At 39.1% G+C, this 26,967-nt stretch overlaps 1 protein-coding gene across 1 annotated transcript in view; it reads left to right on the top strand.

Moving 5' to 3' along the window:
• Nucleotides 1-26,967, top strand: part of uvrag (UV radiation resistance associated gene) — a 100,478-nt gene that overhangs the window by 22,905 nt on the left and 50,606 nt on the right. Inside the window, exons 9-12 of the mRNA XM_023281855.3 lie at nucleotides 7,572-7,656; nucleotides 13,753-13,840; nucleotides 14,295-14,355; nucleotides 17,250-17,415. Coding sequence (XP_023137623.2) covers nucleotides 7,572-7,656; nucleotides 13,753-13,840; nucleotides 14,295-14,355; nucleotides 17,250-17,415 — 400 coding nt within the window. The remainder of the gene's footprint in view (nucleotides 1-7,571; nucleotides 7,657-13,752; nucleotides 13,841-14,294; nucleotides 14,356-17,249; nucleotides 17,416-26,967) is intronic.

Raw genomic sequence — 26,967 nt, forward strand, 5'->3', positions numbered from 1 at the left:
AACACGTGCAGCTACTTCCAACCACTTCCCCAATTGTTTTTTGTGATTAGCTACAATCGGTTTTGTTGCAGCTACTAATTGTAAGTAGAATAGAACATAAGTACAGTTTTGCTGGAGTCAGAAAGTTCAGCTCTAACCAGGATAATTTACATTTTTTTGTAATGGTACAGTGAATTACTTATGGTATAACATGGTTCCTTTGGAATACATTCTATATTTCAACTCATGCATCTCTCTGCAGTTAAACCAAGTACCTCGACCCACCTTAGAATTAATGTCTTCTGTAATATCACACTGTTTTTCTTGTTAATGTGTCACCAGTTATAGAGAAGGCAAGTTAAAGACAAGCTTATTACCAAGCTAATGGATTTTGCACATGTCACACTATAAATTCAGTTATTGAAATAGTGTTGATAATTTGTCTTAAATTTATGAGACATATCATTTGTCACTCCAACGTGTGATTTTTGTTTTAGGAAATTCCGCTTTATAACACCTCGGTCAAGGTTTCAGTGTTGTCTGACAGCAGCAGCTTGACTGTGTGTGTGCTTTACTACCTGTTCATTTTAGAGTACAGTATAGTACAGTAAAGAAGGTTGTCACATACAGGAAACCTCACTCAGGCTACCAGTCAGAGGGTCGCAGTCACTCAACACAAACACACATGTACACACATAATGTACAGTTTACAGAGGCATTCCTGTGGTTTGTGCAGCCTGTGCCAGGCCGCTAAAGGAGGAGTGTTTGCACAGTGGTGTCACCTAGTTAACCCTGTGAAGTCTGCAGCTCGTGTCTCTGAGGCCTGAAAGCTGAGGCGGGTTTTACTGCGGGCGGCTGACAAATAAAAGCCTTATGAAAAGCCAGTGTTAGTGACACTTGGACTGGCAAATGCACACACACACATGAACCCAAATATATATGCAGTTGTTCATAGATATTTAGTACTTGCACCTTAATACTTGTGTGGATTTTTTGATTGCATACCTGCAAGTTAAAATATTGTGATTTCTGTGTACTCTGGGGGGCATGTAGCACATGAAATCTCTGCATTTCTTTTCTTAACTTAGTGTCATAATTACTCTGCCAAGAAACGTGTCTCTCTGTCTGGCCGTGTGCGTAACATTACTCAAAAAGGACTAATGGGTTTGGATGAAATTTTCAGGGAAGGTCAGAAATGACACAAGGACTAAGTGATTAGATTTTGCCAGTGATGCGGCTTTTAGTCTGGATTCACAGATTTGTTAAAAATCTCTGTATCCTTGCCAGATAGCGGCAAGGCGTCACTGTAACTATGACAAGAAGTGAATACTACGTCAGCTGCCTGCTGATGATCACATGATTGCGGTCCTACTACCAATCGACTGCTGCAGACTTATCAGGACTTATCCATCAGAAATGATACAAGGAACAAATGATTAAATTGTGGGGGTGTTTCTGAGTCCCATCATTTCCTGCTGCCCGCTACATATTTAGGTCACATGATTTGGTATCCGTACATAACATACACATTCTTAACACACGCCTGTGCTCAGTGCAAGGTCGTTTTGTTTGTGGGAACATCTATATTAAATGGCCACGTTCTATGTTGCCGTGATTTCTGATCATCAATAACTAATAAACAAATGCTGCATTGCTAAAAAAAAAATGCTGCATTTCTGACAATGCCAGATGGTGAAATAACCAGCCTTGGTGGAGTACTGCGTTCTCTGAGTGCTTTTCTAGTTCATTTTGTACCTCTAACAGCTAATGAGCTGAGCATCAATATTTACCTAGTTTATTGTACAGTGATGATAGCTGCAAAGTCTAAAGTAATAACATAGTAAAGTTAATTTTGACAGTTGTAATGGGGGAATCAAACCTGTTCCTAGACAGTTTCACAAAATGCATTGACTACATATCTTATATCTTGGTTGTACTGTCACCAGCACTGTTGTGTGTCTGAGAGCAGCCCAGGTTCTCTCTCTACTGTGACACCAGATCATTGTTTGGTCAAAGGGCAGGGCACCTCACTGAGCCACCAACCTGTGGTGGGGATTGTTCATGACTAACATGAAATCTGTACATATCTGCAGACACACACACAATAAGAGAGCACTAAGAGGGGTTTAGGGAGAAATTTCCATTTGTGCTGCAATTCTAAAAAAAAATGGCACTTAATCCTCCACCTCTTTACCTGTCACCACTCCGTCTGCAGCCAAAAGAACTCGCTGCTCTACTTCTCTGCAGCTCTTTCATGGCCTTTTCCCAAGCTGGACAGGTGCTTATTAAGAAACAGAAGAAAAAATTCCTTCAGCTGGTTATAAAGGGAAAAGGTATTCAAGGATAATTGGAAATCCTGTCGATGAATAGGGCCGTGCTGAAGTCTTGTTGTTTTTTCCCAGACTCATAACTCAAAAGCCATATGCTGCTGAGCTCTGCTGTACTTCCAGCTTGTTGTTTAACTATTCTAATCAGCCTGCACACATTCATTTGTTTCTTGATCGGAAAAAACCCTGCATTAATTACAGACAGGATACTCTCCGAGACAGGTGTTTATAGTGCCTCATACAGCAGCTGATTTCATGTCTGATTATATTTAGATTGGCACCACAATGTGTTTGTTTCATCTGATCTCGTCTTTCACTTTAGAGACACATATGATTTTGTCAATGGCAGCTTAAATTTCATTTTGAAATTCTCTGTAGACTTCATCTGTCTGTCCAAAAACATACAAAGTTGAGGCAGCAAAATTAGTCCTGTTGAGTTTGAATCATATAAGCCAGTGACTGAGGGCTGATTCAGTTAGAGGAAGTGTTTAATTTGTTGAATTTTCACACATTCCGGTACTTATCAGATACAGGTTTCTTTTTCAAGTTTAACCATTGCTATGCAGTATATTCCCAGAGGGCATCCCGTTTGGACTGTTAATTTCCGTTCTTCGTCATGCTCTGTAGGATCTCATGGCCGTGTGGTCTTCCTGTCTCTCCCACATTCATAGGGCCCATTAACAAATAACGTTTATCAACCTGTTCCCAGCAACCCGGCCTACCTCAAAAACAGGAGACACACAAAACCCAAACATACGTGTTGGTCCTGCAGGTGTGTGCGCTAAGCTTGTGAGCTAACAGATAAAGATGAGATGAAAGTTGCATTTTTGTGAAATAACTGTTACAATGTTGCTGCAGACTTGCTGATGCCTGTTCTGTGTATATCTTTGTTCATGCCTGTGCACTCCCTCTGCCATCCTGGACAACGTTAGCATAATAAGCACTGAAAAACATCAGCAGTCGGTATCATCTTGATGACAGGTTAACGACTAGCTGTTCAATGCCCGCTGATTTACAGTAATAGCAGTAAAATCATAGCAGGAGTATAGACTTGAGAGATGCTGTTATTTTGCTCTTCAGCAAACACACATACTCACGCTACGTCCACCGTATGTCTTTCACACATTCCATAACGGAGCCTATGAGAATGGAGGCAGGGTTTTTTTTTTTTTGTTTTTTTTACAGCTGTGAATTGAAAATAAAAGTCTTTCTGTCCTCCCCCTGAAATGAATCGGTTTGGTTTTTGTGGGGTCACACTCTTGTCACAATTTCCTCCTGTCTAATTTCACTCCTTCTGCCTTGAGCAGACGACATAAATCAGGCCTGTGAGAGGCATTTATTGTACTTAGTAACGGTAGTTATTCTCACGCTCTGCAACGCAGCCAGAGCTCCTGACCAATAAATGTCAGTGGTTGGGTTTTTCAAGTGTGAGGAACGGAGTTCTGTTAAGGTATGGTGTGCAGAGGTATTTGTCACCTCAGAGAAAAGGTCTCATATTGAAGCTATCATCATTAGGGACCTTTAGCAGCAGCTCAGCTTCGCACATTCACTTCCACCAGCTGGCTGCTATCTTGACTCAAGATAGAGGTTGACAGGTACTACACTCCAACACTCTGCCTAATGGCTCAATAGTCTACTTTTATAACTTCTTGCTGGTGTTTTTGGTATCTCTACTGATGTTCCTCTGCTCTGTGTCCATTCAGGGTCACTTTTCATCAAAAAGGCTGTCCTCTGTGATCATTTCATATTAAAACAAAGACATTTGCTTTACAGTTGTTTTCCAACATGCAACTTTCAATACATCTTAAATAAACTCCCATAATACATTTTTTTTAATCAGTATCATATATTCCTTTAAAACTGTTTAACCAGTGAGCATCATCTCATTTCAATTTCTGTGGTTTTCGTTTGAAACGGACTGTTAACTCTGTATCAATCATTTTTATTTTCACAATTTTTACAGATACTTTGATTCTGCATGGAATAAATGTTACTTGATAAATATGTCGTAGATTGAAACTTAATGCCTCTAAAACTGTAAGATCATTTAAGGTCAAAGGGATGAAAGGATGAGAAGAGAGATGGATAGAAAGGGGTGCTACGCTGAAGCATTATGTAATTCAGGGCCATGCAGTGTTAAAATATGTTTTCGTGTCATCACTTAGAACAGAGCTGGCTTGTCTGATCTCTGTCTGACACTATCTGTCTTCTTAACTAATCTGATGGAGATACTTCTGAGTACCTCCAGATTTGCCTTCATTCTGTAGTGCTCTCTCACCTTACACCCTTATGGTGCCAGTAAGAGATGGATGCGTGTTGAAAACCATTTCTGATAATCTTAACTGCTGCAAACCCACATCTGACTTCAAGAAGTCACACGAGAATTGAAATTGACTCCAAAATTTAAAAAAAACAAGGAATGTTGTTTGTTTCCACTTAGGTTTTGAGCTCTTAATTGTCCTTTTTCTGTGTCCCACGGGTTATACATGCAATGCAGTGCACATTTACCATGTTTACAATACGCTAGACCAGAGCGAGTGCTGAAAATGTAGTTGAAGTTTCACAAAACACTACAAGACATGACAGTGTTGCCACAGAAATGTTGAAGCTTTGCTTCTTCTTTCAGAGTTCTTCCCTGTAATATTTAAAAATGATACACAGACAGTAAAAAAAAATCTCAATACATTTCCACATCTTTTATGGACAGCAGTTTTTTTTTTTACCAGTTGCTAACATCACTCAGTTGGCTACAGGAGGAGCAACAACAAATGCTGAGTTTGCATTTACAGGTTCTTAGTCACAGATTACTTTCTAGACAACAGACCATGTGCTGCTATCTACCACATGTTGTCTGTTTTGTTTGCTCTTTTTTCTTGCTCAAATAAGATACCAAGAATAGAAACCAGAGATCTATTAACACTCATAAACAAGCAGCAGCCAGAATCACTTATATTATCACCTTGAAATAAGTGCCCCACAGTACACAGAACAAATTATTCATGTTGTGAAATTGCAATTTCACACAATGCAGTTAGCAAATTGCAGGTGCTGCAGTGTAGGGTATTAGAGGTGTGGCTGATAAACAATGAGACTGATGCTGGAATTTAATTTTGCTTATTTCCAGCAGATTGAAACTTTCAGGTGTTGTTTATGTTTACCAGTTCACCAATATATATTATATTATTCAGGCTGCTCGCTGGTTCCAATGACATATACCCAATCTTATTACATGGCCACAGCTTGTACATTTTGCAGCACATCTGAAACAGACTGTTATCGTCAGTTGTTTTACAAATTTATGCTGCCCTGCTTGTGTGACAGCCACACTGCTGATGGTATCTTTTCAGTCAGTATTTCATCACCTGGTATGATCTGGTGTACTGTGAATATTTAAATAGAAGCTGGACTTCCATGAAATAATCCTAATCTTATTGCCTGTAAATCAAATTGCAATATCTTTCAGATAAATTTCAATTTGATATTTCCTCAAATCGTTGAAACCACTCTTATAAATCAAAATTGGTTGAACTGAGAAGTCTTATATATTGCCTGTTTTATTACACACAGTATTATAATTGCCAACAATTTGATCTGAGTCTCTGTTGTGCTATGCCAGTAGAGGATAATATAATGTTCAGCTGCAAGGCCCTAGCGGAGATGTAGAGTGCTCACTTCTTGTCACCTTAACACCTACAGATTCCCCCCACCCCCCAAATTCTTTTTTTTCTTTTGAAAAGATGTTTTGCTGCATTTAAAAAGTTTACTTCAGATTCACTTTGGAAACACAACTATTGCCATTTCTTTGTCTCTTTGTCAGCAAAATTACACCTGCGCTACTGGGACGAATTTCATTACATGATGTAAAGGGGTGGAGCACGAGCAAATGAATAACACCTTAAATTTTTGTTGCAAATTCAGGTCACTGTGTTTAAAATAGTTAGATAGGGCATTAGCTTTGCCGGGGGTCTGTGTTTTCCGATTACCCTTCAGTTTACATATAGACCCAAAAACCTAGAAGGAGACACTAATGTGTCAAATCTGATCCCTTTTAACTCTCTTATCAACTTCTTTCTGCCCTTCTTAGTAGCTTATTAGGCTCTCACAGTTAAGCCATTACAATATGTAGACACTGATGTATTTTAAATGAAGGCCCCTGATGCGTATCTTTTTTCAAAGGACCAAGCTGCCTTCCTTGACTGATCTGAAAGGGAGAAACATTGACAGCTACACTTCCTACTTGGGTTAGAAATTCTTTCCCCATCATAAATAGTGAGGTCTACTATCTTAGGAAAAAAATGATGTTTATGTTCACATTCTGAGAATAAAAGATGTGATTTTTGTCCCAAACGGCATTGTTTCATGCTCTATTCTCTCCTCATCACCAGTGCCTGATATGAATTGGACACGTTGCTTCTGTACTGTTGCACCTGATAGTCAGTCTCACATTAGCACTTGTATTAGGACTGTAATCCAAATGTCTTCATAATCATCACAAGGCACATGCAGTTATCTAGTTGCATTTCCTTTTTTCAAGTTCTGGCAAAAAGGGAGCACTAAATATGTAAACACTTCATTCTGTTTATTCTGGAAAGTGGTGAAAAATGCAGGAGAAAAACATGGTGCAAACATATGTTTTGGTTGTTCTGAATCACTGCTTTGTCTTTTTATTTATTTACAAAAAGGATCTTACGTAATTGTTGCTGTAGAATAGAACTCAACAGACATTTGAAGCTGAAATTCTGTGAACTGTAGGATTATTGTTTTTGGGTTAAGGTACAATAATCAAACGTCTAGTTTTTTTTTTAAATGACATGAAAACTTAAGCAATGTTTCTGTTGCATTTGCCTGCCACGATATATGATGCCATATGAACATAGATCTGAGAAATATTCTCTCACAACCTTAAATTATAGTTTATATCTTTCCGGTTTCATGCTAAACTGAGACATTGTGAGCTTGCCAATATTGCGGTTACACAACTTCCACATGCTGTATCATCACTGTCCCTTATCTGTCTGACTTTATTTATTTGCCCAACTCTGTATTTACAGTGTCTGACAAATCCTATAATCTCCCTCAATATGTTGTTTGGTTTTATATGGTGTCAAAAGGAAATGGTCTGGGCCTGATCAAAAGAGCTGTTTGATCTTGCTTCAGTGTAACAGTGGATGGAAGCCAACCACATACAAGCCCACCTGGCTGTTCAGATGTAGCAGAGCAGAACACACACCTGATAATTTGCTTTTTTCTCTCTGTCTCCATCAGAGGAAGTGTTTTCTGCTCAGCACGAGAGTTTAAAGGAGGAGAAAGAATCCTTAACCAAATTGCAGAAGGAATGTACGGCCAAAAGGTATGTATAAAGCTGTAATTAGCTATTGCTATATTTCTCCATAGAAAAAACACTTAGTATGCATTTATCACTGTCAGATGGACATTATCCAGGGCCTAGTGAATGACAATGTGTTGCTCCATTATATTAAATGGTCATGAGATTACACCCTGCACCCTGCCTCCCACCTTGCTCTTTCAAAACAAGAGGATGTTTTTGCGGATGGTGCTGCCTATTTATGTGCTCTCAAGAACACATAAAGCACATTGTGCTAAAAAGCCTGTTGGCCTGTGTTTGCCTTGGCCTACGGGCAGACGTGTGCAGCGGCTTCAGACGCTGGATCTAGCTTTGTTGATCTGAGAAGTACCTGGCAGTCACAGAGGGTAAACCGGAGCCCCAGGAAGGCCAGCAGGGGCCAAGAGACCCAGCAAACAGGAAATTAACACCGACACTTGTACATCTGCCTAACATCCATTCCACAGGAATATCTGTGTCGCCTGAGTTTCTCACAGAAATGTCTCTTTTCATTTGACTTTTTTACGTGTTTAGTTAGCAGAACGTTATGCTGAGCATGCACGCTTTTTGTCTGCATTGTCCCATTCTTGTTTAATGTTATTCCTATGACGCTCACCAGCTTATCTTGCAAAAGTGGGACTAAAAGACACTACAAAGGATTTTTACTTGTGGTATCTTTAGCTATAGCACATGTTTGGTGATTTCAACGTACTTTTTCTAAACATAAGTGATTCTCCTTGTCTTGCTAAAGCATACTTGAATCATTAAACAACTCCACTTTGCTCAGAAAAAAATAACAAAACACCTTTATTCAATTGTGCACTTTTTAATGAACAGTTTTGATGTGCTTATTGTTTACTTAAATGTTTCTCTGATGCCTGTCTATATTTATGGATAGACTAGGAAAGCATAGGAAATATGCACTTTTTTACTCTTGCTTCGTGCTTTCTTGCTCGTCTTTCTGCTTAACACAAAAAACATACAATAAACTTGTACAAAACAATTATTGTTAAAGACGAAACTAGTGTTTATCAGCCTTTATGGCAAGCAAACCCTTTTAATAAAGAAGTATCTGGTTGGGATGTGTCACATTTTAGATGTTTAGAGATTGTTAGCAGTTTAGAGCCGTTTCCCCGCATTTCCCAGAAGTTTTCTGGGAATTAATTTAAACAGCTGTCTAAAGAAATCCAATTATCTATAATTTTGTTAAAAATTAAAGAACAGCAAAGCTTAGCGAAGGGTAAAAAATTTATTACGAATTTGTGTAGCAACATCGGGGCCTACGTACTAAAACTAGGTCAATCTCAACCAGCTGCAAAAGTAAGATGCTGCTTATTCACTGATGCAATAATACATTAGTATTCCTGGAGCAACAGTACGCCAGCTGAAGCTTTCCGCTCCTTTCACACAAATGATGACGAGCAATGGAGTTGTTTGGTCAGTGACATATGTACAGCTTTACAATATGCAGTTATGCCCTAAAATAGAAGTTACTCACCTTGTTTCTAGGTGAGACCAGGAAGTTTTTGAAGTACCCTGCAAGTTTCTTTCCCTGTTGCCAGGTTTATTTTACAAATTATGGTACAGACAAAGGTTGAAAATGGGGTAAAAGCGGAAATATTTGAACAGCTTTCTTTGAATAACTTCAACCCCCTCAGAACCCAGAAGCCCACTAAAAACCAAGGGAGAACCCTGGAAGTGTAGGCTTTCTGCTGGATGTAACAAAACATAACATTAACCATTTAGGAATTGCTGCCCTTTCCTGTTTCACAGGCTCAAAAGTTCATGGACATACTAACATAATTATAAATATAAGGATAATTTACGATATTTGGAAGCAAGTCCTTTGTAGCCAGTGATTGCCTGAAGTCTGGAACTGTTGGATGTCACGACTGTACTACAGTTATATTCAGTTGATGCTTGTTTGTTGCCATTATTCTTGTCTTTAGTAAGTAAAAAGCTTGCTCTCCTGGACAGGAGTCAAGTGACTGACATGGCCATTGAAGGACATTCCATTCATTTGCATCAAGAAGCTCTTGGTTTGCATTTTTCCATGTGTCTCATTGTGAACCATTGTCCTTTCACTTTTGTAGCATTTGACTGAACCTGATGAGGGAGTATAATGTAACTGTAAACACTTTTCAATTCATCCTGCTGTTTGTATCAGCAGTCACATAATCAATAAACACTGGTGACCAAGTTCTGCTGGCAGCCACATGCCTGTGCCATAACAATGCCTCCACCGTGCTTGACAGATGTTGTGGTCTGATTCCTTTCCTTCTCCATTCTCTTCTCTTCCCATCATTGTGAGTTCATCAGAGTTTCATCTGTTCAAAGAATCTTGTTCCAGAACTAATCAAGCTGTTTTCCATGTAGCAAAGTCCAAGAGGTAAATCCTCTGCATTTACATTCATGAAGGTATTTCTTGATTATCGAGGATGCGTTGGCCCCCTTTGGAGTGTTCTTTACTTGAAATAATGTTGTGGAGGGTTTTTTCTTTACCACAGAAAGAATTCTGCCATCATCTACTTTAGTTATCTTGTGTGGTCCTCTAAGCCTTTGGGTGTTGCTTAGCTCACCAGTGCTGCACCAGTACCTTCTTTCTGGGAATGGATCAGACCGTTGATTAGGCAACTCCATGAGTTCCTGTTCTCTGTTTGATAGCTTTGTTTTGTTTTTACAGCTTATTGATGACCTCTTTCAGTTGCATCAACACTTCTTTGGACCGCAAATTGAGATTTCCAATGAACTGCTACCAAACACAAATTTAACACTTGGATTCAGCTCCAGACCTTTGATCTACTTAATCTGTCAAGAAATAGCCAAGAAACAAGCCACATCTGGACATGAAAATGCTTTTCAGTCAACTTTCCAATTACTTTTTAGCCTGTATAAATGGAGGGACTATGTAAAAAATAGTTCCAGTTTCTAAACTGTTAATGCAACATTTTTGTCCAACCCTTTGAAATAAGGTTCTATTATGGGAGTGTGCAGAGTCAAAGTTTCAATTGTGTCACTGCCTACATACTTCTGTACCCAACTGAATCTGTCAGTTTAGTATTTCAGAGACAGAAAAGAAGGTAATAAAATGTTGATATCAGCATTCTTAAGCTTACAGATTATGAACAGTGCTAGAGGGTTTATATGCCACAATTCTTCGTCTATAATCAGAGCCAAACGCATATAGACAAACAATTTTCTAGAAATATAAATTGCCACTGTTATTTTGTGAAATTTACAGGTGCTGTGAGGTGGATTTTGTGACCGGTTGTGAGCACCACGCTGTTTCCCTCTTTGGAGTCTTTGTGCTATGCTCAGCTAATCAGCTGGGTTCCAAAACTGTCCAACCCTGCTGATCTGTACTCTTACTTAAGTGAGATTTAGAACACAGGACTCACATATTGTATGTGAGCCTACCGTTTACTGTAAGAATTGCTGTAGGGGGAAACATGGGTTTGCATGATTTAGGAAAAGCATTTGTGAAGGGCTGGCCCCATAGCTTAAGCACTTAGATAAGGTCAACAAAAACTAGACACAAGTAATTTCAGATCAAACCATTATTACACATCAATTCATCTCCTTTCTTACTTACAGAAAACTTGTGCACACTGAAAAATTGGAAATGATAAGAGGCTTCTAACCACAGACAAAACCAAGCAGGAAGTTCAAGTGAAAGACGAGGAGCATGTATAAGGGGGTGCATCTGTTTCACTCACCCTTTTCCTGTTAAAATCCCAGTTCATCTGCGTGAAATGATGGGCCATTACTCACACAGCTCCCCAAGTAGTGGTGCATGTGTTCTAGAGGATAGCCATTGAGAAACTCCATCTCACTCACACTGACATGTACACTTTCAGGAGGCACGTTTTATTTACAGCTAATTGCAAAACTTCTTTAAAAAACATTTCTTAAATGCAAAATGCAATTACAATTTCAGTACTATGTGAAAACCTGTTTTACTTTACCTTTACTCTTTTCAGCAGCTGTGTAAAGCAAACAGACATGATAACGTTCATATACATTTGTCAGTGATCTTGTATTTGGATATTGGAGGAACATTCGCCGAACATTGGATTTGTAGCTTTTTTTCCCCTTTTTCTGCCAAACAGAAGAAATCAGAGCAGTTTTTTACTTTGACTGCAAATGTCAGAAGCCTACCAATTGCTATCTTACCACTAGTGTCAAGCACTCATTGCAAATTAATTGGTCAAACCATTTCTCATGTAAACAACGCTAACTGTTACAACAGCAGTATTGTCTCAGCAAAAATGACATTTTGCACAAATTCATCCTTTGGTTCCCAAAGGTTAAATCCTGTTCATCTGTTTGTTTTATATTGTTCAGCCAAAGTGAAACATCTTGATAACTATTGGATAGATAGCAATGGAATTCTGTGTAGATACTTGAGGTCTAGAGAGGATGAATTCTTAGAACTTTATCGATCCCTTGACTTTTCAAGTATCCCATCATCATATAAAAATTCGAATAAACCAGAATAACAGCACGTTTGTGTTGTCACTGTAAGTTTGCTGGTGTTAGCATTTAGCTTAAAGCAAATAGAGCCTAGCGAAAGTGCTAGAATGGCTTCACATTTATGATGTGTGCCGACAAGGGTGATTTTGGATGCAAGGAGTCCGTTTAATGCTTGATGCCACTATGGTGTAACGATAAAGCATCATTTGCATATCCCACAGGCATCACTTCCTGGCTGCAGCTGATTGGACCAACACTTTCACTTGTAGTCTTTTCCTGGAATTTGAACCAGAACAGCATGGCAGCTCATTTTGAAATGTTATATTGTTATGTTTTTTTTAAGTTATACTTTTATGTTAGAAAAAAAAGGTCAGCCAAATGTGTTTATGAAAACATTTTAGGCACAAAATAAGCCAGGTAGTTACGGAATCTGTCCTAATTTTATTTCACCAAGAGTTAGTTGAAAAGTTTTTAAGGAGTTTCCAGAGGTGTCAAGTGTTTGGGGACCATGGTTTGCATTAAGTAGCTAAGACATCAACGTTAATGGGTGTCCAACGTAACACTCTGTCTCTACCAGAATGCATTTTACCACTGCTTACAGAGACAATTAATGTGAAGTATGGAAATGACTTATATTGTTAGTCTACATTTTTCAGCTTCATCTTTATTATCTCAGATCAATATAGGATTGTGCCCTGTGCTAAAACATATTTAACACATAGAGTATTGTTCAAAAGTTTGGGGTCACTTAGAAATGTCCTTATTTTATTAAAGAAATTATTAAAGAAAAGCAGTTTTTTTTCAATGAAGATAACATTAAATTAATCAGAAATACAGTCTAGACATTGTTAATGTGGTAAATGACTATTCTAGCTGGAAATGGCTGATTTTTAATGGAAACCCTACATAGGGGTACAGAGGAACATTTCCAGCAACCATCACTCCTGTGTTAGCTAATGGTGTTGAAAAGCTAATTGATGATTAAAAACCCCTTGTGCAATTATGTTAGCACATGAATAAAAGTGAAAGTTTTCATGAAAAACATGAAATTGTCTGAGTGACCCCAAACTTTTGAACAGTAGTGTACACACTCAGAAACAGCATTACCTTACTCAGGTCAAGCTGTAGTACCTCTTTATAAAACAAGCATTTAAGCGTTTAACAAGCATTTCTTCCCCCTTCTCAACTGCAGTGTGTGCAGTTCCCTGTGATAATGACACAAGCTGGGATTGATTAACCTTGCACAATTAATAAGGATGGTTCTATTCCAGATTTAAAAGTAACCAATAATTTGATACTTGTATCTAGCCTGGAATAAAGCAGACTGGACAAATTTCCTTCTTTCACCATCATTAGCCTGCTATCACAGCATTATGTTGTATACATAAGCTCACTTTCTGCTTGTCATTAATCTTTTGTATTTTCAGTAACAATAATTGTCTCTAAGCCTCACAGTGGGTCCCTGTGGAACAGTAACTAGCTTGATTACATCTTCACTTCTTCCCATCTCTTCCCCTCCAGTTTCTGCTTTTTCGCTTGTCTATTCGCTGTTTCCTCTGCTCTTTTGTCTCTTTGTGCCAGCTGGTTACTCACTGTGTTTTGTTTGTGTCTGTTTTTTTATCTCCACAGAGAACAGTTCCTTAAGTCCAACTTCCAGCTCACCGTCCGCTGTCGTCAGCTTCTCTCTGAGCTTTCCTACATCTACCCCATCGACGTGGTAAGTTGGGCCTGATGGTACACTGCTGCATGACACATTGTTAACACAACAACTGCAGATACTTGTTTGGTCACAAAACCAAGGCTTTAACACAGCCATAATGGCGGATATAGTTTTATGTGCAACAGTTTCCACCCTTTTTTCAAGTAATTTTCAAGTAATAATGTCTGTTTCTGAATCAATTCCACGTCAATGTTCTCAGGGATCATCCACAGTCATCACCTTTCTGTTTAACATGCTTCACAGATGTCATTTATTATTACTTAGTTTTGTAAGATATTTGTCAAACTAAAAACTGTAAATGCTGACACCACTAGACAATGGCTGAATAATTTAAAACATGTCCCTCTGCCAACTGCAAAGCTGTATTTAGCCCACATGGAAATTTATCTTGCATGGGTCTGTTTCTGCTGTCATTGTCTTCAATATGAAACCTTAAATTTTTATTCCACAGGCCAATCAGTCAGATTATGTCATCTGTGGAGTGAAGCTGCCAAACTCAGAGGACTTCCAAGGTAATTGATTATGTGCCTGTTTGGGTATTTTAGGGTTACAGGAGGACAGTGGAGCCTGAACAAATGTTTTGTCTTAGCTCTAATGCTTGTGGTGATATGCAGTTGCTTGGTGAAGCAAAACAAGTTAACATTTTACAGTTTGAGGACTGATGATTTCATAGATGTAGTATGGATGACATAATCTGGGTTACTGTACATGGTAATTTAGCATATGGTTGTTACTGTGCTAAGGTATTACAGTCTTTTCCCTGCATGAATGACATAATTTAATAATTACAGGTATGTTATTTTAGTTCTTAAAGGACATAATGACATAATTGTATCATCAGTCTGGAGTGAATAATTTTACAACTGTGAAATTATTAATTTTCCCTTTACTCTTGCTTATTCTATAAAATTAAAATCACAATGCACGCACACATAACAACATGTCTTGCGTTGTGCGTGACATGAGTCGGCAGTGATTCAATATCAAATTAGCAGACACGCACAACCATTCCTACGTACATTTTTGTTATATATTTTTGTTACTTTTTTTGTACTGATCCTTATTTTCATTGCAGTACAGTTTAAGCAAGGATTAGAATAATGCAGACTTCCAACAAAGAGAAGGGAAAATGCGCTGTACTAATCTAGCTAAAATAAAAAACGGAATAAGAAACTATTTGTACTGGGAATCTCTGGGAAAAGTTTGGACTTTTGCCCTGCCTGATGGCTGGGCAGGGATGCAACTAGGTTTGGTTGCATTTTTGTATGTTTTAGTCTACTTTCTGATCCTTTTTTGGCTGCTGTTGAAGGAGTTGGTTAGCAGTACCACAGACTCATGTGATCTTGCCACAAGATGCCTTTGTATTTGGTTCCACCGCCCCAATTAGACAAAGCCACCAAAATCGCATAGTTTAATATCAAAGTCGCTGTATTCGGTAACGGAGCATAAGAAAAAGTTTTGCCAGCAGGCAGTTTCAGCCACAAAGCCCTTGTTATCCTCGTGGTGGGGAAGGTCAGAGTTAGGGTCACACTGTATGTGTTGCGATGAATGGGATTTGCTGTCACCGCAGAGGAAACTTGATGACTCCGTGACCTCTCAGTTGCTCAGATGAATTGAAGAGGGAACGGGTAATGAATGGTTAGCTTTGGTCTGCAGCACTTGCCTTATACTGGGAACACACCCGCCACTGTCCCCCCAACATTCTCTGGCTTCCCTTCCTCACAGCTGGTGAGCCTGAACAGGCCTCCGAGTCCATAATTCAAGACCACCACTCCCAATCTCCTCCGCTCCCTGCTGTCACACTCCACCTGTTAACATCTTTTAAGAGCGCACAGACGTGCATGGCAGTGACAGCTAGCCCATTTGTGTTTGCAGCCATCACTTGTTCCCATAATGCGGAGGCCTGTGTCTGCTTCTGCCTCCAGTCCTGTCCATAGGTGGACACATAGAAGTGAGTAAACAACTGAGCATGTGCTGTTGCAGAGCATTGTAGGGCTAACAGAGAACGTCCTAATGCATTTATTGCTAACTGCCCTCCCTCCTGGTCAGGTGGCTTGTGGTTTGCAAAATGTAGAGAGTTGTTATGCAATTCCAAGTAGCCATTACTATTCACCCTCTAACACAACTGCTGTGACCATCTTGCGCAATTCAGCATGTGTTGAATACAGATAGAGGGAAGAAAGGATGGAGAAACACGCACTTCACTACTCCATTGCTTACCTCAGCTCTAATTTGTGTGAGGTCTGCCCCAGTTAGAGCTGCTCAAGTCCAGAACTGTCTGAGTTTATGTTGAAGTCAGTTTGAGGAGGCCTACAGCGGTGGATGTTCCGTGTTAGAGATCAGGGTCAGGGTTAGTTGGCATTCTAATCCTACTGAGGGTCAAAGTGGTACTGGCATTAAAGCCCATCTTTGTTTCACATTTAACCAAGTTTTCCTTGTCAGCTCAGCCTGACAAGGTATCAGCAGTCTCCAGTTGCACCCTAAGGTGTTTCTTATAGTTGCATGTCCTTTAGTTGACCTAATATACCCAGAGGTGAGGAAGCTGTTTACTCCAAGTGCTTTAGTTCTATAGACTGAAAAACACAGGAAGGAGAATGATATATTGCAGGGCTTCTTTGTCAAGTTGAAAAACACACAATATGAGCCAAGGAGTCTGCCACTCTCTTGCCATAGTCTATTATTTTAAAGCATTAAGATAAAAACCACAGTGATTTTACATCTTTGCCTCAGGCAGTGTCCTGCTGCTATTTGAGAATGTGAAACCACTTAGCGTGTTGTCTTGAAACCATTTCTTGTGCTTAAGGGAGCTTGGTTTGCCGCTTCTTCCCTTGAAAATGTTCAAAAAGCATCCAGTTTTTTACCCTTAAAGTTATTTGGAATGAGAGAGAACAGTTACTTTTTGGCTTCCCAAGCACATATCAGAATGAATTTGTGATTCCCACTGCTGCCAAAGTTATTTGGTAGTGTGTGTACTGTGCCATATTCTGTAACACTTTAGAAACACTTTCTCACATGAACAGAACTGCTCTTCTTCCTGCGAATACTTGGTTACCAGGATATCTTTAGTTGGATGTTTATACATATTTGTTCTGGTTCACAAGATGCGGACATGTTTCATGTAAACACTATTTATTTTTCCATGAAATACAATTCCAAACAAAACAGGGATTGCTGACTATGCTTTGAAGTTTTTGATATAATACAATACTGACTTTAGGGTGATTGAAATGCTGCCACATTGAGTTTATTTTGCATTGACTTGTAAGATTAGAGGCCGTGGTGTGTTGATGTAGATCACTCGAAAAGCCCACTGATGAATTAACAAGTTCAATATTTCTTGTCTGCTGAGCAAAACTCTGTCTAATGTGTTATTCCTGGATCCACTTTGTTACTTTGTGTCCTGCAGCAAAGGATGATGGGAGCGTGGCAGTCGCCCTGGGTTACACGGCACACCTGGTCCTGATGATCTCGTGCTTCCTGCAGATCCCTCTTAGGTATCCAGTGATCCACAAGGGCTCACGCTCCTCCATCAAGGACACCATCACTGACAGACTCACTGAGAAGGAGAGAGAGTAAGTAGGCTCAATAGCTGATATGGAAACACTAAATATAAGTGGGCATGTCTTCAATATTCACATGCGTCTCTTTCATTACAAATGCTGGGGTTGTTGTTTGACTAAATCTGTTTTCATCTTTGTACAAATTGTACATACAATGACCCCAAAAGATAGTTGGACACTTAAGCCATACTTCAAAATGTAATAATTTAATTTCATCAGATAACAAATTTCAAAGCAAATGGCATTTATTTTAAAGGTTGAGTGTGGTGACAGTCTGTTCTTATTGTGTGATTAGTAACCTTGGAGTCCTCTAGCGCACCCCTCTAACTGGATGCCCTCTTAGCTTTACAATTCATAAAGATTCCTTATCCACTTTTTATGTGGAAACTAGTAGCTGTTCATTCAAACTTTACATTGCCCTGTCCCCTCACTGCCCGCTGCTTCTAATTGAGCCATTCAGAAAGAGCCCGTGAGGCCTTAAATTCCACCAGGTTTGTTTATTTACTAGAACAGCTTCAGCTAACTCTAAGATGGTGGAAACCTGAAGAGCCACTTGAAACCAATAAAAAGGACAAAAACCCCCACAATTAGCTAACACAAAGCACCATTAGAACACAGGAGTGTACCCCTATGTAGATTAAAAATCAGCTGTTTCCAGCTAGAATAATCATTTACCACATTAACAATGTCAAGACTATATTTCTGATTAATTTAATGTTATCTTCATTGAAAAAAAATGCTTTTCTTTCAAAACATAAGAACATTTCTAAGTGACCCCAAACTTTTGAATGGTAGTGTACATAAGAGGCATGATAGACAGCTGAAGTATACAAACTGTGGTGGGAGTGGAACTGACAAATGTCTATATATAACATATAACACTAAATCAAAATCGCACTCTATTCGTATGGGACTCTTCTGTGTGTCTTCCTCCTGAAGGGAGTGTAAACAGCTGCAGCTCAGCTACATTTAAAGCTGAAAATTCTGACACTGTCTCTGGTCATATGAGATTTTTACTAGTTTGCCAGAAAGAGGCACAATACCTTAAGAGGAAAATAGCTCATGCACATTTGTAAGGCAAAATATTCCACAAGAAGATGTTAGTTTTCTCTCCATGACGCTGTATAGGTGCTTTCTGTGATTTAGGTCAGGGCTCAAGGGGGACATACATACACTTTGATTTTCTTCTGGACAAAATATTCTTTCAGGAGGCGGCTGGTATGCTTTGCATCATTATCCTGCTAAAAAAATCTTCTTCTGCTGCTTGAGCCATTTTTTGGCTGAGTTCGCATCCAAAATTCCTCTGTACACATATAATCCAGGATAAATACAAGTTCAACTACGCCATTATAAGAAAAACAGGCCTGGACTTTGACATTCCCACCTTCATGTTTTACTGTGTCCACAGTGTAGTCGGGCTGGATTTCTATCCCTGCCTTTCTCCATCAGACCCATGTAGGTTGAATCTGGATTCATCTGAAAATATCACACATTTTTTAATCTGTATATATTCCCTGTTTTTTTTCTAATTTAACCCCAGCTTTCTGCATTCTTTGAGCCTATGCAGGATTTCCACTCCCTTTGTATCCATACTCATTGATCCTATTTGGAATTATCTGTAAACTGACCTTAAACCTAATCTCGTCCAGTCTGCTGTCATTCTTTAAGGATCTCCATGTGTATCTTCAGTTTTAATATTTTTGATCACTTGATCTGTGCTGGATAGAGATTCTTGCTGGTCTGACAAACACAGTAACCTCCTTTGTGCAAACAAGTCATGCTTCACTATTGCTCTGTGCTCTTTGACTTGTCTTTGCCATCTTTGCAGTTGTCTTTAACTAACTAGTTCCAGTGGTAATTATTGTGGATGTATAAAGCTATCATGTGTCGCCCCAGCAGAGCTACCACAGGTGTTGTTCATCACCATCAGTGAAGTCCCCCTGATCCCAGGATCGGACCACACAGGTTTTGGGCCAGTTTACACCCAGTGCAACCCTTCTGACAATCAGAAGATGAAACTGGTCTGGGATCTTGGTCTGCACTGATGTCTGGCCCAGAATGCATGGTATTGTGAGGAGTTGACAGATACAGTCTGGAAACCTCCGAACTGCTCGCCAACTCAATGGGGCCCTCATGATACTATCCATCCATTCATTCATTATCTATACACCGCTTAATCTTCATTAGGGTTGCGGGGGGCTGGAGTCTATCCCAGTTGACTGGGCTACACAGAGACAAACAGTCACACTCACATTCACACCTACGGACAATTTAGAGTTACCAATTAACCTGAGCATGTTTTTAGACTGTGGGAGGAAGCCGGAGTACCTGGAGAAAACCCACGCATGCACAGGGAGAACATGGAAACTCCATGCAGAAAGATCCTGGGAAGGCTGGGATGCGAGCAGGAGAGCTTCTACCTGCAAGGCAAAAGTGCTAAACACCAAGCCACTGTTCAGCCCTGATAATATCCAACATGAATATATTTAGGAGTTAACATTGGAAGGGTTCCAATTATTACGCTACTGCCCGCAGCAGTGAACTCTGTTGCCAAGCAGCAGTCAACATTCTAGATCTTGATGCTAACATAGCTAGACATATTGAAACTGATAGCTAAAATCTTTTGCTGAAGAATAAACGACCCATGCTGACCACATCTCCTCCACCATTTTCTTATCCAGACTTATTTAACTTTCTGCTTTTTTTTCCCCAAGTATTTTTAGTATGACAGAAAGCACCACAGTCCACACTTTTGTTTCCTTGTGCTTCCCCATGAGATCATGTGAGGTGGTTCTCTGCTCCCTCTGCCACGATAATCCTAATATCCTGTAGTGTGTGGTTATTTTCAAATCTTGTAGTGTGTGCATGTCATGTTACAGAGAAGAATGTCTGTGAAGTTTCTCCTTGTGTGCATGATGCAATCTGATTCAACATCTGTTGGGATTTTGAAACTCCCTTAGCGTGCACCGAGCCTTAGTTGGACAATTACGACTTTCTCTTGTGTTGCTATTTGACAGTGTGTGTTCTCCTAACTAATGTATCAACCTGATTTATTATAATTATAATTTCAAAAATATTTAGAGTTGTACTAAATGTGTTTTTCCATAGATCAAATACCAGTTTATCCAACATTTTATGAAATAACCTCATAAATACCTCATAGATTAACTATCCACAGATTTCTTGGGCCTCTGTAATGATACTTAATGGCATTAAATTTATAGAATATTTTGTGGTAGATGCTATGACATGGCTCTCAGTCACCTGTGTGTGTACTTGTCAGCAAGATAATTGAATTGTTCTGATGAGGGGGGTGTATTTTCATGGCAGTGCATGAGGCACCGTGACTACACATTATTTGACGTTAGGACCCAACACAACAGCAGGCTTCTGGATATGTGGTGAATCTGTTGTACCTGCAGCCACAAACTAATTGCATAACAGTCATGCACGATGAAATTATGCAGTCTTGAAGTAAAGAAAATATCTTGGCTGATTAAGTATAATCATTAATATAATTGTTCAGATTTTAAGATAGTGAGTCAAGAGCTATTAGTTTTAGACACATGCATGCACACAAACACTTAACTACAGCACTCTCACATAAACAGAATTATTATGGGGGATTTATACATTTATACAAACATCTAAGTGGTTCAAACAGAGGGTGCTCAATAGTGTGGCAGCACTTGTGTTTTTAATGTTGCACACAGATGTAGCAAAACCTAATGAAATGCAACCTTATTAATCAGTTAATTAGACTGCGGTAGAGGCAAAACTATGTCTATAATTGTTTTTTACAGTGCATTGTTTTTTACTGCACAGTTAGTGCAGCTGCAAGATGTTCATGTCAAATGAATTCAATTAAACTATGCCCCAAAGATCGATTTGCTCTATGTGGAAATGCTGCACATTCATACACGTTGTTATAACCGCAAGGTATTCTTAAGTGTATAATCGGTGCAAATGTTGATAAATAAGCAATTTTCACTTTCCTACTAAACTCACTGCAAGATGCTCCTTTTAAACTTTATTAGAGTTTTTTTCAAGTTCAAGCTTTTCAGCCCAAATCAATTTGACAGTTACGTTTTTCAGCTACAAACACAATTTTTGGATTCCGTGCCTGGACAAAAAATGCATTTGTGTATGCATTTTACTTTTTTAAAAAAATTATTGTACAGACATTGTGCAACACATTTCTCTTGCTTCCTAGTTAGTCCTTTTTGCCAGCATCTCACAAGTGTTGGTTATGTGCTCTGTCTCTTTCCATTATCTGAGTTTCACTGTCTTGGTGAATTAAATCCAAAAGGAGCATGTTTACTTTCGCTCACATTTGCTTTGCATCAAAACATTTACAGTCACCGTTCTGTTTCAATCAATCCCAAAACTTGTCTCTTACAAACCTATCCATTCACGCTTTTATTTTTTTTGTCTAGCAGACTGAGGGAAGCAAAAATTTGTTTGACCAATACGTTTGTCTTTTTAAACAGTTATAACCCATAACATAAATTCTATTTTTGACGTAATGAAAGATGAAAAGTGTGTGTGTTCATTTTTGACTTGAACAGTCAAGATCACAAAAAAACATTTAACATTTCTAGCATTGTTAACATTAAAGTTTATATGGTAAAACCTAGAATACATGCTGAGGGCTTATTTAAAGTTGTTGACACCATATGTTTGTTTCTACTAACTTGATTATACTTTCAGCACTCTGTACAAACCAAAGGAGCCACATCAAATAAGTCAGTGCTGCCAGATTTTAAACATCTGAAATATAGTAGTCAATACATTGCCAGTCTTGTTACATTTTCATTCTCTTTGGGGAGCTGTATTTAAGCTTTTGACAGGCCATAAAGTCATGTATTTAGTACAGATGGTACAATGTGTGGAATTGTAAGCTAGGCCTTCAGAAGTTTCTTACCTCTTAACTAGTTTAAGCATTTGAAATGAAATCATTAGCAGTAATCGAGTGGAAATAACCAAAGTTCAACCATCAATTTTCAGAATGCACTGTAAAAAAAATTTAACAAAAAGCACACTACTCTAAATCTATTACAATATATGATCTTTTCTTTGCTCATTCTGCTCACTTCTCACCCCATATTTGCTGTTGGATCTTTGTTGACTGACTTAATTTTCGATATTTTGTTTTTAAGCTACATCTTGAAGATCACACTTACAGGATGATGTTATAACGGTCGATATACTGTCACTCTTCTCTGTTCTTAATACCGCTCAAAAACTAGATGAGGTTTATATTTTATTCGTATTGACTGATCATGGCTTATCACATGCTGAAGATGAGTAAATCTGCCTTGAAAAGACCTCAGTGGAGTCTGGATTTTGCCACGAGATCTCTACTTTCAGTAGCAGATAAGCATGACTTGATATAGTTCTATGTATTCCTGATTTTTTTTTTCATCTGCCTTTCCTGAACAGGTTTGCAGTCGCTTTAAGAATGTGACTGCTGTAACAGTTGCTTGCTTCCTTTGCGCTGTAAAATACAACAGGGGTAATATATCACCCTTCATAACAACCCTTACCTGCATTTTACTGCAACATCCTGTCTTCCATTAGCTGATAGTAGCTGCAATGTTCTACATGTAAGCAAACAGAGATAAATTCTCAGAGGATTTGGATTCATTGGATCAAATATCAGGTGCCTCTAATGTCCACTCAAACCATTTTTTTTTAAGTCCTGCTCTATATGTCATGGCAGCTTGTGCTTTGTCACCCACAACTGTGCTTGCTCCCATTTAACTCAGCCTTTTTACATTAAAATAATTACATGCAATGCCACATTTTTCCTTAAATTTTTGTTTTAACCCTCTGAACCCCAAAATCTGCTGGCACGTTTTAAGGGCGTCGTTTCTGACACCATTTATCAGAGCAAGAAACTGTAAGGCAGATAGTGTGGGACGTCATGTGTGACGTGCAGTTCCATTTGAAAACCACAAGCCTAATCTAAGCTTCAAAATTTCTCCAAAGTACTTTTTTTCTACAAGTCTCATTTAAAGAAATGCCAAAAGAAACAGTTTGCTGTGATCAGTTTCTGTTTAAAACTAAATAAATGAATTCTGAGATCCGTGTCGCAACCCAGAGGCCTGTAGTGAATTATTTGGCTGAACTGCAGGCTGAGGACACAAGAGGAGACAAGTATGGATATGAATTACATGTGTTCGTACAGTACTTTATCTCTAGCGCCATCATTTTTGGTGCAGTATTAGAAACACCTGTTGGCACTTGGAAACCTGTTGGACATGTTGTGTTCAGTTTTCTTAAATTTTTGTAAAACAAAGAAATTCAAATTCACATTTTTCTTATTTTAATTATATGTGCCATTTAAAATTTTGTCATACTGTGCAGAAGACATTTTTTGTAGTTTTCTTTACATCTGGCCATAGTTGTGTTGTTTCCACAGAGGTGCAGGACTTTATATTGAAATGAAAAATGAGCCGATGTTGAGTAAAAATGATGGGAGCAAATAACGCCCAGAAACTGCTTGGGGTTCAATGGTTGGGCTTTTGAATGGAAACTATTGTAAAGAATTTCAAGGTCACTTGACCTCTCACTTCTAAAATGTGGTACATGGCCAGACTGATTGTTCTTTCTGTGTATAGCTAAACTCTTCAGTCAGTGCCTCTTTTACATCATTTTGTAAGGACTCAAGGTTTTGCATGATTACTCTTATTACTCTGACAAGGAATGTGGCGATCGGCGTCTGTCTGTCTGTCTGTCTGTCTGTCTGTCTGTCTGTCTGTGTCTGTGCGCAACATTACTCAAAAACAGAATCACGGATTTAAAAGAAGTTTTCAGGGAAGGTCTGAAATGACACAATGACCAAGTAATTAGATTTTGGCAGTAATGCGGCATATAGTCTGGATCCACGGATTTGTTAAAGATTTCGAAATTATTGTGAGATAGCGGCACGGCAGCTGCCTGCTGATGATCACATGGTTGCAATCCTTCTACAAATCGACCGCTATGGACTTATCGGGACTTATCCGTCAGAAATCGTACAAAAACTGAGCAGCCTTGGCAGTGTCCTGCGCTCTCTGAGTGCTTTTCTTGTTTACCTATATGAAACAGCCCGTTCTAAGTATTCTATTGTGCTGTGATACATTTATGTGCTGTAGAAACTTCTTGATTCCGATACAGGTCCAAATATGAAATACTGATCTGATTTGAACTGTTTAGGCCTGTGACACTCATTACAGATTCTTGGCTCTTCTAGCTAATACAACATTTACCTCTTTAATCACAGATCTGCCTACCTTGGACAGGTGAAACAACCATAATCATTCTTTTGCGTTGTTCTGTTTTGCCCATGGTAACAATTTGAAGGTTAAAGTGTTTTTGATTTGCTCAGATGTTTAAAGAGCTGTAAATCACACTGCGCATTTTTTGACAGTGTCTCTATCCCTTCCAAGGGTAGTAATCACTTTGCTTCCTATCTTGCGTTATTTTTGTTGAATCAAGAACTGTTGGTGATTGAAGAATACTGTGTTGACATAAAGCATAGCAAAAGATAAACTGATAATCTAACCTTACCTGGGGCTTTGGGGGGTTGTTTGTGCTTGTCGTGAATTGCAGAGGAACTGTTTTTACAGTAAAGGCCAATGTAATGAAATTATTATTTGTGTTTGTTATGGTCTTGTAACTATGCATCAAATCAGACTTTAAAAAAAAACCTAGCTGTGTTGTGATAATTGTACACTTACTGCTCACACATACTGTGGTATGCACCTTGGATGCATATTGACATTCCACACATAAAAAGACCCACTTCAATATCTGAGAGAGAGGGAGTGATGAGGAAGCTGTTGATATAATCCACAGTGTCGTTAAACCAAATGGATGTAGAAAAGGTGGGTGAAGATAAAAGTCCAGAGTCATGCTTACAATTATCAGCTCTTCACAAAATGCACATATGTGCTTTGTTGATATGAGCACAATATTTCAGTTACTTATTTTAAAAGAATATTTATGTAAAAAGCATGTTTGTTGTTTGGAAGCTGGACAGATCTAGTCAATTCTGGAAGCATGTGGGGGAGAAGCAGGGGCTGCACAGTGGCTTGGTGGTTAGCACTTTCGCCTTGCAGCTAGAAGATCCCTGGTTCTCTTCCCGGGATCTTTCTACATGGAGTTTGCATGTTCTCCCTGTGCATACATGGGTTTTCTCCTACAGTCCAAACACATACTCAGGTTAGCTGGTGACTAAATTGTCCATAAGTGTGAATGTGAATGTGATTGTCTGTCTGTATGTGTAGCCCTGCGATAGACTGGGTACCTGTCCTGGGTGTCCCCTGCCTTCATCCTAAGTCAGCTGGGACAGACTCTAGCCCCCCCATGACCCTAATGAGGATTAAGAGGTGTATAGATAATGGATGGATGGTAAGAGAAGCAATGCAGGCCACATGTCTGTGTTGAATACGGTTCTTAGAACACAGCTTTAGACCAGTAAATCTTTTGTTTTTCTTTAAATCTAGTCTTATGATATTTTGTGGTCAGCTACTCATGGACTGACATGACAGACAAAAGCAAAGTTTCTGTATTTATCTGCTTTTTGCTGCACAAGTGGCTGCCTGTTTTTAATGAAGCAACATGTAGGAAGTTGATGTCTTAACAAGCACTGGCACCTTCACATCCACATGTCATCCAGAGCAGGACAAACAGCTGGGAGAAAGTGTGTGAGAAGAAGACAGACATTATCAGGCAAGCAAGTGATTGAGCAGCCATCTCTCTGTGTAAGTGATTATGTCATGACAACAGCTGGAGAGACTCACTGGGAGTCACTACACATTTCCAGTCCTACCAAGCAGGATATTTACACCAGCATCGACCAGTGTTAACCAAAATCAAAAAAGTATCCTATAGCTTGCATTCAATAGCTACCTTGGCTTTTTGAACAGACACGACAATCCAACATCACTCTTCCGTATCCCTGAATTGAGCCTAACGCTCCACCAAACTTTCACCCGCCTCCAAATGTTTATGACCCCTGAGGCCCCAGCGGGCTGCAGACACACAGCAAAATGATGTGTGGGGAGACGGAAAGCAACTAGCCGGGCTCTAAAAGTGTACAAAAAGGGGTGATTAAAGTGTCGGAAAAAGGCAGCCAGTCATGATAAGTGAGGTGGCATGGAATCAGTTTCTCAAAGTGTGGTGGGATTAGCAAGCAGTCAGCCAATTATAGTGGCGTGCACATAGGAACCACCTTTTGCCGCTGTTGTTGCATGTTGCACCACAGGCCCCTGTTAAAAGGTAATTGTTTGTCCTGACTTCTCATTATTAACTGCTTTTGTAATCAGATTAATTTTTTGTTCTCTTTTTTTGTGGCTAAGCAAAGGATGCAACTTCAGTGTTCACCCAAAATAGTGATAAGTGGAACTGTTTTGGTGGAACATTTATACTACCACTCAAAAGTTTGGGGTCATTTAGAAGTGTCCTTATTTTTGAAAGAAAAGCTTTTTTTTTCGGTTACGATAACAATAAATTAATCAGAAAAACAGTCTAGACATTGTTAATGTGGTAGATGATTATTCTAGCTGTAAACGGTTG

Source organism: Amphiprion ocellaris, chromosome 14 (genome assembly GCF_022539595.1).
Source record: "Amphiprion ocellaris isolate individual 3 ecotype Okinawa chromosome 14, ASM2253959v1, whole genome shotgun sequence".
In the NCBI taxonomy this organism is placed as follows: domain Eukaryota; kingdom Metazoa; phylum Chordata; class Actinopteri; family Pomacentridae; genus Amphiprion; species Amphiprion ocellaris.